The sequence below is a fragment of the Lycium barbarum genome, chromosome 6 (assembly GCF_019175385.1).
Source record: "Lycium barbarum isolate Lr01 chromosome 6, ASM1917538v2, whole genome shotgun sequence".
NCBI lineage: Eukaryota > Viridiplantae > Streptophyta > Magnoliopsida > Solanales > Solanaceae > Lycium > Lycium barbarum.
The window spans coordinates 22,613,382-22,625,814 of NC_083342.1; the positions used below are offsets into that span (position 1 = coordinate 22,613,382).

Here is a 12,433-nt window from a genome sequence, read left to right on the forward strand (position 1 = left end):
TATATATATATATATATATATATATATATATATATTAAGTTATATGCTTAAGTTATACTATATATACCTAAAATATACTTATATATATCAATATACTTAGGTTATATAACTTATATATATGTGTGTGTGTTTAAGTTATATGTATAGTATATATAGTTATAAGTTATATATATATATATATATATATATATGTTTAAGTATACTATATATACTTATAACTTATATATTATAACTTAAGTTATTTATAGCTTATTTTTTTTCTAAGTTTATAAATTCGTATATACGTATATATATATATATATGTTTAAGTATACTACATATACTTATAACTTATATATATATGTTTAAGTTATATGTATACTTATAACTTATATATTATAACTTAAGTTATTTATAGCTTAAGTTTTTTCTAAATTTATAAATTCGTATTTTATAAATTAAGTATATTTATATTATAAGTATATTCTTAGTATATTTTAGTTATTTTTCAAGTATATAACTTTCTAGTTTTTAATTTAAGTAGATGTATATTATAAGTATATTCTTAGTATATTTTAGATATATTCCTAACTGAATGTAAGTAAAAATATGAACACAAGTAAATAGAAGAAAGCTCAATGAGCCATATATTTTATTCATTCTTGGATAACATTTATTTGCAAGTTGTAGTTTTTTTTAACTTGCAAATAATACATGAGTTGCAAAGAAATAGTAGAATAATAAAATCACCAATTCTCAATCATTTGGTTAATTTCCCCCATATCATATTCGGTCATGGAGATATCTTCAAAGTCTTCCATTTGGTCTGATCCACTTGCTATCAAATCTTCAATCTCTTCCTCTTCGCCTTCCTCCGCTTCTAAGTTTTGGTTGCGTCGCTCCGATCTAATCTAATCGTGAATACACACTAGTACTTGCAAGCTAAAGCCGAATAATGAGCGTATATGGTCTCCAATTTGTTGTCTTCCTTGGCTAAATGCACTCTCCGAAGCCACGGTTGATACTTGAACCGTAAGGATAGCTCGAGCCATTCTTGAGAGTATCAGATGACTTGCCTTGTATTTCTTCCACCATGCTAAGACGTCCAACTCATCTAGTTCCTTGATATCCACATTTGGCTGCATCAAATAAAAGTTATATTCATCAAAGTTTGCATTAGAAGAAGGAGTTGGATGTGAATGTAAAACTTTTAAATGCGACAAACCCGACAAGCCCTTTTTGCTACTTTGAGAAGTAGTAGGGCGTGGAGCAACGGGTGTAGTATGTTCTTCCAAATTAGAATAATGACTAAATTTTTTTCTAAACTCGGCATCAATAGCGAGTTCGGCTTCAGTTAAAGATGGTTGAACTCCCTCTTCAATTTCTAAAAATATATAAATTTGACCAACCAATGCTCTAGTATAAGACATTTTTAAACAAGGATTTAAAAGAGAACCCAATATAAATAAAGTTGGATGGGAAAAAAAATACTTCTTAAATTTTGTTATCATATCAAAAATAGCCGCTTGATAACCGGGTTTATATTTATACTCTTGTAAAACTCTAGCTATTTCCTCTAAGTAGGCTAAAATTCCGGTTACCGTGGGATAGAATTGTTTAGAGAATGCAAGAGTTGCATTATAAAAAAATTCTAAGAGTTCAACACATTCCTTAACATCTTCCCAATGCGTAAAATTTAACCAATCATCATTATTAATATTATATTTGTTATGAACTTGTTGTATGGGAATCCTGTACTCATATGCTTGTTGTAGCATAATGTAAGTGTAGTTCCACCTAGTCTCAATTTCTACTTGAATTTTTCTAGGTTTAAGGTTATTTTCCACACAACAATTCTTAAAATCTCTAAGTCTTCCCCTATTAGCATTACAAAAAAGAAACGCAACCGTATCTCTAACTTTTTGAATAGAATCATCAAAACATACAAGACTATCTTTAACAATTAAGTTTAAAATGTGACAACTACATCTCACATGAAAAATATTTTTTAGCTGAGGGTTTAATTCTCTTTTTAAAAGACCAATCGCCTTTGCATTATTAGAAGCATTATCTAAAGCAATACAAAGTGTTTTTCTATAAATGTTAAAAAAATCTCATAATAGTAGACATTGAATCTACTAAAATTTTTCCATCGTGACGACCTTTCCCTCCATCATATAAAAGAGCTATAATTCTTTTTTGCATAACCCAATTATCATCAACCCAATGACATGTAATAGCAAAAAAATCTAACTTGTTAAGACTAAAATCCAAATCAGCGGTAAGAGAGACATTACAATTTAAAGAATTAAATACATGACGCAAATAAAATCTATATTTTTTATACAAATCTATAACATTCGCTCTACAAGTACTTCTAGGAATACCCTCAAATAACGGATTATAACAACGTTGAGTGTAAGTAACAAACCCCAAACCCGAAGGAAAGGAAAATGGTAAACAATCATAAGCTACCATTTTAGCTATTTCTACACGCTCTTTTTTCTTGTCATACATAAAATTTTTACCGGTTCGTGGGTCTATCGTCATTTGAATACCCCCCACATTTGAACACGTTTGCTCTCCCCAAACATCCATATGTTTCTTTCTCATATGACCATTTAGTGTACCCGTTCCACCATCCTTACTAGTTCTTTGCCTAAAAACAAATACTTGTTTACATATGTTACATTTAACTGTTTGACTTTCCTTATCCTTAGTCATAAAATTCCAAATTTTAGCGGTTGGCTTACGAGTTCTAGGTGGTTTATCTTGTGTATGTGATTGTGCAAGACCTGTATCTCCTATGAGATTTTCGGGGGCTTGTGTTTCATCATCATTACCATCATCATCAATTTCATTAAAAGTGTCGGTATAATGTTGTTGCATTGCCTCATGACCTAAAAGTGGATTCTTTCCACCAACATCAATACCTAAATTAGGTGTTTCTTCCACAAATGTTTCCTCATTAAGCCCACCCCCAACAATACCACTACCACCGGCACCATGTCTAAATCTCTTCGCCATTATTAAATAGAAATAGTTTAAATCACACTCAAATAAATCACAACAAAATAAATTGCAACAAATTAAATTGCTAGAATTAAATTGCGAAAAATAAAGATAGAGTTGGAGCGAAGGTACCAAATTGCCGGACTAATTTCCAACAAAGTGAAGGCGGCTAGAATTGCAAATCCACCAAAGCTACTTCGAATTGTTGCAAAATCACCAACTCCACCAACAATATTATAATTGCAAAATTAATAATTGAAACTATAATAAGACTTTATAATATTTATTTGAGAGAAATTTAAAGTGGCTAATTGTTGCAAAGTAACTATAATTGAGAGATTGAGATTTGAGAGAAAGAGAAGAGTGAATTGGTGTGGATTAAAATGGAAATGGATAGAGATTTATATAGGGGTGGGGGATGGGTTAAAGTGTTAAAAAAAAAGTTTGGGGGGTTGAGGGGCCAAAATATGGGTTTGGGACCGTTTGGCAACGGTCATTTTTGCAAATGGATCGTTGGCCAACGGTCCAAATTAGCAGCCCAACGGCTACAATTTATTTTTTTTCTTTTTAATTCGACCGGTTTTACCGGTTTAACTGGTTCTGGTTCCAAAAAAGTAGAAACCGGACCGGTAGTTCATATTCGGTTAACCGATTTCAATTTTACCGGTCCGGTTACGGATTTGAACCGATTGACGAGTTTACTTTTAGCCCGCAACTTTTAATATTTAAAATTACTGTCGATTTTGGACTTGTCCATTATTAATTTGACCAAATTTTGGAACAAAGATTGTATCAGTACATGCATTTATATTTGCAAGTAACATTTATCAGCAGAGTTAAAAAAGTTTTTCGTTTCTAAATACATTTTAAAGTTTTTGTTTCGAAATATGAAGGTAATTTAAAATGAGTCAACTGCCAATTTTCGTAAGCATCATTATAATATGCTTAATGGCAGATACATCTCGTGCATAATTAAATTAGACAGTTAAATCCAATATAAAATGTAACACTGACACAAATATCAATAGTAGCCTTTATATTTAAAATAAAATAGTAAACCTCATATATAATGAAATCTTACACAATATGCAACTGATTTTGACCTCAAAGGTGTGACCTAACTATCCATAAAATTTGTGAAAATCATAAATGACAAAGGTTCAATTATACTATTTTTTTTTTTTTTAAAGATATATATAAGTCTTGATGGTTAGAGCCGCTTTACATTTGTATTAGCCAAAAATATAATAAATTTTCGAGAAAATAATCAAGACGGTAAACAGTAAACACTAACGCTCCGAAAGAAATTAACAATTCTTTATGAATACCAAATTAAAAACAATTAAATTGAGACAAAAAATGAATTCACTTATTTCCTTCCAAGGTCTATTATATTCTTCTCAAGTGTCACGTTGAATAAGGCACGTAATGATTGCACAAATATAACATCAAACAAACCCCTATCATTACCTTTTATAAACATCGTTTGTATCTTTGCCACCTCTTCCTAATATAATTCTCCAAAATAAATTACCCCACCCTACCCCAACCCCCCAAACACACACACCCAGGAACGGAGCAAGGTAGGGTTGAAGGGTTTATCCGAACCTCGTTTCGCAGAAAATTACATTATATATACGAGATTAAAATTATATTTTATGTATATATATTACATGTTGAATACTCTTGACTTCTTCATATTTCGAACTCTCCTAGTAAGTCATTTTAATAATTTCCCAAAATAACCTACCTCACCCCAACCACTAAACACACACACCCACGAACCGAAGCTAAGTAGGGTGAGGGAGTTCATCCGAACCTCATTCCGCAGAAAATTACACTATATATACAAGATTAAAATTATTTTTTTATGTATAATAGTACATGTTGAATACTCTCGGCTTCTTCGTGTATTTTCTTCTTCATATTTTTGAACGTTCTTAATAAATTTTTTGGCTCCGTCCACTGGACACACCATTCTAATAATTTCCGCAAAATAAACTACCCCACCCCCACCCCCCAAACCCCACCCACGAAGCGCACACACCCAGGCTTGGAGCTAGGTACGGTTAAGAATGTTCATCCGAACCTCATTCAATAAAAATTACACTGTATACATAGAGTTAAAATTTATTTTTATCCATATATAATAAATGCAGAACCCTCGATTTCTCCGCCAAAATTTGAACCTTCCTAACAAATTTTTTGGCTCCGCCACCGAACACACCCATTCTAATAATTCCCCCAAAATAAACTACCCCACCCCCACCCACAAAACACACACACCCAAGGACGGAGGTAGATAGGGTTGAAGAGGTTCATCCGAACCTCATTGGGCAGAAAGTTACACTCTATATTATGTATATCGTAGATGATGAACTCTCTCGATTTCTTCGCCATATTTTTAAGCCCTCACGATAAAAATTCTGATTCCGCCGCTCTACACCATTCTAATAATTCCCCAGAATAACCAACCCCCCTCCCCCCGCACCCCCTGACACCCACGCCATTCTAATAAATCCACAAATGATAAAAGGTTTTGTAAAATCTTTATTTAAAAGTCCACTATCCTCTATCATTGTCCTTTCTTTCTCTCTCTCTCTTGTTTCTCTTTCTACAAAAAAAAAAGGTTCCAACTTTGGGGAAAACACAAACAAGTGAAGTAGTATAGTTATAGTAGTAGTGGTGAATGTTTTAGGCATGGATGCATATGAAGCAACAAAGATAGTTTTATCAAGAATTCAAAATTTAGATCCAGAAAATGCATCAAAAATCATGGGTTATATTTTGATACAAGACCAAGGTGATAAAGAAATGATAAGATTAGCTTTTGGTCCTGAAACCCATTTAATTTCACTAATAAATCAAGCCAAATCTCATTTAGGACTTTCATCAAACACTTCATCTGCAACTAGTTCAAGAATCTTGATTCCCAACAATGGTGGTGTTGTTGGTTTTCCTTCTCCACATTCACCTTGTACTACTTCACCTTGGTCTACTAATAGTTCCCTCTCTTATGCTGCTGTTGTGAATAATGGTTCTATTTATAGTAATAATAATAATGACCAAAATAATGATGACTTGTCATTTCTTGATGAATCAATTATAAGTCCAAGTGGAAGAAGTGATTCTTTAGTTTGGAACAATTTTGAGGAAACCCCACATCTTCATAGGAGGAGTTGTTCAGTTAATGATGTTTTTGGTGATGATAATAATAATACTAGTGTGGTGGGGTTTGGTGGTTGGAAACCTTGCATGTATTATGCTAGAGGGTTTTGTAAGAATGGGAATACTTGCAAGTTTATGCATAGTGGTGATTCTTGTTCTTCACCTGATGGAGGGTCTAGTGTTGTTGTTGGTTCTCCCAGTAGTAATAAAGTTGACTCTTTTGATCATTTTTTAAGGATGAAAGCCTTACAACAGCAGCAGCAGCAGCAACAACAACAACAACAAAGGTTTGCTGCTGCTTCTCTTATGGCTTCTGGTGCTCCTCATCATCATCCTATTGCTTACAACAAGTGTATGAATATCTTGAATGATAACCAAAGGTATAATTTTTGCTTGTGTTTTTGTTTCTTGAAGTAAAGTTATTGACTTTAGAGCTTTCTTGAATTCTGAGGTAGTATTATTTTTACTCTATACCTTGTTTTGAACTTGTAAATGTTTGTCTTGCTAGTAATTTTCCTGCAATTTACTCTTTTTCTTGGGTAAACAAAGGTATTTTGAAGGAAAGTTATTGACTTTAGAACTTTTTTGACTTTGGGGTAATTTTTTTTCTCACTCTACCTTGTTATGAACTTGTGAATGTCTGTCTTGCTAGTAATTTTCCTGAAATTGACTTGTTATTGGGTAACCAATTTTTGGATGTGCTTATGCTGCTATTTCTAGTCTGATCTTTAGCTTGATTTGGCATGTTACTTTTGTTAAAAAAACATTTCAATAGCAACTCATTTTCTAAGGTTAGGTAGTTATACTCTATTTGCTTGTGTTTGTTTCTTGGATGATAACAAAGGTATGTTTGCTTGTGTTTGTTTCTTGAAGGAAAGTTATTGACTTCACAAGTTCCTTGAATCTGGAGTATTTTTTTTTAATCTACCATGTTATGAACTTGTAAATGTTTTTGTCTTGCTAGTAATTTTCCTGAAATTGACTTTTTTTTTGGAAACCAATTTTTGGTGTTCTGAATGTATTTTTGGTATTATGCTGCTCTTTGTGGTCTAATCTTAAGCTTGATTTGGCATGTACTTGTGTTAAAAAAACATTTCAATAGCAACTCTTTTTTGAAGGTTAGGTAGTTATACTCTATTGGGACATTATTTGGAGGTTGAGATTTGGAATATTGGTTGGATATTTAAGGTATCTTGATGTATAGTCTGAATTGCAGATCAGCTGCCGCTGCAGCATTTATGATGGGAGAAGAATTCCAAAAATTTGGTAGGTGCCGCTCTGATAGAAATGATTTTTCAGCAATGGCATTAGGTGGTATTTCAAATTCAAGTATGCGACAAATTTACCTAACATTTCCTGCTGATAGCACGTTTAAGGAAGAGGATGTGTCTAATTACTTTAGGTAAGTGCTTATTGTAGAATGGATTCTTGAAAATCTTGAAATTGGGATGAAAATTGATGGTAAATCGCCTGTTTTTTTTTTGGTGAAGTATGTATGGGCTGGTCCAAGATGTTAGAATTCCGTATCAGCAGAAGCGAATGTTTGGATTCGTTACGTTTGTCTACCCAGAAACTGTAAAGCTGATCTTGGCTAAAGGAAACCCTCATTTTGTGTGTGATTCTCGGGTACTTGTAAAGCCCTACAAGGAAAAGGGAAAAATCGCAGACAAGTATGTTGAGATTATCATCCTGTTATGTTATTTCAAGTTATTGCATCTCCTTTACTCATGGCTAACGTTTCACTTTTTATTGAACTAAAGGAAGCATCCAATTGATAGAGGAGAGATGTCTACCTGTTTAAGCCCATCTGGGCTTGAATCTAGGGAGCCATATGACCTTCCCTTTGGTAAGAAGATGAACTAAATTTCTATTTTTCTTGTCGATAGTAGGATGGATTGTTTGATACTTATCTTCATATATAGGAGGAAGAATGTTCTATAATTCACATGAGATGATGTTGAGAAGAAAAATAGAGCAGGAGGCTGAATTACAGCAAGCCATTGAGCTCCAAGGCAGAAGGTTAATGAATTTGCAACTGCTCGACCTGAAGAATCAACATCGCAATGATCCCTTCCCACCCAACCTCTCTCCGCAGTTTCACTCTCAAAACAGTCATAGTTTTGTTCCTGTGTCGAATGGCATTGCTCAAGAAATCCCTGCAGGTTAACCTTGAGACATTTTTTTTTTAGTTTTCTACTTTAGCTTAATAGATCTAGTGTTTACTGATTTTATTTCATTTTACAGAAAGTAATGATACCCATGAAGATACCAAGACCCCCCCTCTTGCAGCTGATGAGAAGGTGCCTGAAGAAATGCTGCCTAGCGATATTGACAACGAAAATGGCAGCAAAGAGCAGACCACCGATACCGACAACTCTAATTTTCATGAAAGGTACTTACAGCAATTTCTTTATTGGAATTTCAAGATTATTAACAGCATAAATTCCAAGTTCAAGTGATTTGTTTTCCCCATTGATTATGTCAAATTTTGCTGGGATTGGTTCTAACCTATTGCTAATTAGTGTTTTTGGATTCTATCTAATGTTATTGACTTTTGTTTGGTGTTGAAGCAGCATGGAACACATCCTTCCTGATAACCTTTTTGCTTCTCCTACAAAATCAGCTGCAGAACACCAGGCTGCATTCTCCAGTGATTCAGCTGAAGGTGGCGTTAGTTCGCCAATAACTAGTGCTACTTCTAACAATAATATCCCTATGCTTCCCGCAACTTCTACCCTCAACATGGCTTCTCTTAAATCATGTTACTTCCACATGCCGAGGTACTTCTTAATCACCACCTCTCTTCTTCTTCCACTATCTTTGTGTTTTAAAGTAGAGTGAAAGAAGTTAATTTGAGGTGGTCATTGACCAGGTTTACTTCTGGGCAAGAAGCCATTGAAATGTAGGTGTTAAGAGGTGTGCATGGCTAGCTAGGAGGGATTAACTTAGGTTTGTGAAAGAATCAATTGTTATTAATGGTTTCAACTTTCCATTTTTGATCTAAATTAGATTCTCTAATGTTGTTTGTGTTTGTTTATGCAGAAACGTTTGAGTGGTACTACCATATAGAAGAAGGAAGTATAAGTCCTCTAGCTGTATAGCCAAACAATAGAAGAAAAGATCGGTAAGGAAGATCTCCTCAAGATTGTTGTCATCATCAATACCATACTACTTACAACAAATACATAATGTATACGTAAAAGACAGATGAACTGATTAATGGGAGTGGGGTATCTCTCTCTATCTCTCTATTTTGTGTACCTTCTTTGTAGTTGTGTGTTGGACCACACTGAACAATAGCAAAAGAATCAAAAGGCAGACTAGCAGTAACCCTTAGTATGATAATAGTAGTTTCCTTCCCCTTCCTCCCCATCTTTTCTCTGCTTTTACTGTTGTAACTTGCTATGATGTAAGTAAAAAGTTAAAGTTGAAAAATGAAAATGTCTTTTAGATCTCACTTTCCCCCAAATGGGTTCCACATTTAGCTTCCTAAATTATCAAGATTGAGGTGATACTGCATTCCATCTACTACTTGGTTGAACTAGGAACTCAAAAGGGAAATAAAATTGAATTCTTATATACAAAGATAAACATTAGGTGATTTCTTATCATCTGTTTAGCTAGCAGCCGTGTCGGATTATTTAAAAATGTACTATTGTTGGAGTATCCAACACACACTCATCGACATTTTTGGAGAGTCCGAGCAACATTGATGATCATTGCAAGTTGGTTTGGACAAAACTCCTACCAAAAGGAAGGGGTTTTTGGGGATGGTGGGGTTAAAGAAAAGTGTGTTCTTTTGTGCAATCGAAGGCTACTTTAAGGGAACTCTTGTCTCATTTTGTGGTTTCTTTTAGGTGGACATGAAAGGGTTTAAGGGCCATACTATCACATGGGCTACTGACACCATTTGACTGGTACCAAGGGTACCCACCCCCCACAGTCCACTACTTTCACTTTCAAGTCCCATAGAGCCTTATTCATACTTAAATGTGTCTTTGGCCTTTTGTTTTTATGGGTACTGGTGCCCCCTTCTGTTTTGGCTTGCTTTCCTTTTAATCTATTGTGTACATGTGCAGCCAAATTTTGACCCTTTCCCCCATTAATTGCTATAATAATTTTGTCTTAATAGTCTAAACAGGATTTAATTTGTTTATAAAAATGATAGAACATAAAGTGCTTGATGTGTGTATTTTTTTCTTTCTAATTTCTTTTCTTTTGGGACCCTCACTGGAGTTGGTGGAGATCAAGGGTAGATATTCCTGTTTGTCTATGTCTCTTGATTTTCTATGGTGTTAAGTCCAAGATGATAGATAGTATAATTGTAGAAATAATGTGAGTTCTTCCACGAAATCACGTGCCCATACATTTTTGTTTTATAATACTATATGGTTTGTACATACGTTAACGGACCTAGTTTAAGTTCATATTTGGCTATAACAAATGAAGAAAGAAATTAGATCGATCAATTCTTTTTGCTTTATTGATGCTACTTCATTGCTTTTCGCTCTTTTTATGACTTTCACTTATCGATTTCAACACATAAAATTGGCCCTAATCTAATTGTTATAAATGAAAGAAGGAAGAATCACCATGTAATTGATTATGCTCTATAATTGCACTTTATAGTGGTGCTTTTAAATAATTACAAAACATAGCTATATTTTACATTTTATAGCTGATATATATTGATACACGTATTCCTAAATTGTAGGCACAATTCTTGTATGCGCGTGCATATTGTGTGTATGCCGTCAGTGTTTATACATTTGCATATACAATGTATCAATATATGTACATTGAGACTATGCGCACCCATAGTGTATATGCTACGTTTTGAAAGAAAAATACTGTTACATTTTGTAAAAAAAATATTGCTTTTTGTTTTTTACATGAAAAGGGCAATCACTTCACTAATGAGATTTTCCCATTGGGTTTCTGAGCATAAATCCTTGAAAACCTACACATGTAGTACACTTATTTGAAACTACTAGTCATGTTAAATTTGACAATGTTTTTTTGACTTAAAAACGGACTCTATTCAGAGATATTATTTTGGGACAAGAGGAATATTCGGTTGTCTTTTTAATCAAGTGGTGTTCTTAATTAACTAAGGGACAACAATTGAGAAAATTTCTTTTTGTGGGGCATCTGAAATTGAATGTAGAACTTTTCATATGTGATCATGGGAGTTGCACATCAAGTGATAGTGACCAAGAAAATGGCTTTAGTGTTGTTATTAATTGGGCAATAATAGAATAGTTTTGTGATATTGTTACACATCTTTAAAGATATGCGTAAAAAGACATATATATTGGCCATTTAAAGACATGCTATTTTGAGACTTTCTTTTGTGTGGAATGCGTTCAGGATTTCGGTTCAGCGGTAGGAGTAGGTTCTTAACATGTGCGCTAGACGTACTTCACGAGTTCAAATTTCACCACGACAAAAAGGTTGATATTTAAGTAGAGAAAGGGTAGAGGAACCAATTCATTATCCGTTGAATTCCGAACGGTAGCTGGTTTACCACGACAAAAGGTTGATATTTAAGTAGAGAAAGGGTGGAGGGACGGTAGCTGGTTTACCACGACAAAAGGTTGATATTTAAGTAGAGAAAGGGTGGAGGGACGAGTTCATTATCCGTTGAATTTCTAACCGCAACTGGTTTACCACGACAAAAGGTTGATATTTAAGTAGAGAAAGGGTGGAGGGACGAGTTCATTATCTGTTGAATTTCGAACCGTAGCTGGTTTACCGTGACAAAAGGTTGATACTTAAGTAGAGAAAGGGTAGAGGGATGAGTTCATTATCCATTGAAGTTCGAATTGTGCACCAGCTAACCTTTGCGGATTTCTCGATTATCAATCTAATGATCTATACTAATAGAAGGACACCAAGCTTCAATACAATATGTCGAGTATAAATGTTGATCGATCATTTTAAGCCTTAAAAATAAGTTCACAATAGGAATTTATGATTTAATATTTTAAAATTTGAGAGTAATTTTAGCTTTAACTATTAATATCTTTGTTTATAGTGACTATGTGAGAAATTCTTAAAATTTAGAAATTTGAAATCAATGTAAAATTTTACTTTATAAATCCCTTTTTAAAGATTAAGTACTTCAATATCGAAGAACTTAAGCAACAATTAATTAATAAAAAGGTAAATCTTAATACTTGAGAATTATTACTGTATTCTAAGTTTTTGTATCAACAGTTGGCCGTGTTACTATTTTATTTGGAATGTTTGTATTCTTGTGTTCTTATGAAAT

General features: G+C 33.6%; 1 protein-coding gene across 6 annotated transcripts; it reads left to right on the top strand.

The window, feature by feature from the left end:
- The first annotated feature begins 5,545 nt into the window (after positions 1-5,545).
- On the top strand, positions 5,546-9,616 carry LOC132643612 (zinc finger CCCH domain-containing protein 46-like). 6 transcript variants are annotated; one of them, XR_009583676.1, is made up of 9 exons: positions 5,546-6,539; positions 7,364-7,561; positions 7,650-7,829; positions 7,920-8,005; positions 8,082-8,321; positions 8,404-8,551; positions 8,730-8,939; positions 9,052-9,108; positions 9,202-9,616. XR_009583676.1 is itself a non-coding variant. In XM_060360080.1 (9 exons), exons 1-8 carry the CDS (start codon positions 5,692-5,694, stop codon positions 9,063-9,065), a joined length of 1,944 nt encoding a protein of 647 aa, XP_060216063.1. In that variant the 5' UTR covers positions 5,546-5,691; the 3' UTR covers positions 9,066-9,108; positions 9,202-9,616. The 6 variants fall into 6 exon arrangements, 5 of the variants coding, with proteins under 5 accessions (XP_060216063.1, XP_060216068.1, XP_060216064.1 ...); XM_060360080.1 differs by having other exon boundaries at positions 9,032-9,108; XM_060360081.1 differs by having other exon boundaries at positions 5,547-6,539; positions 8,733-8,939; positions 9,032-9,108.
- The last annotated feature ends 2,817 nt before the right edge of the window (positions 9,617-12,433 follow it).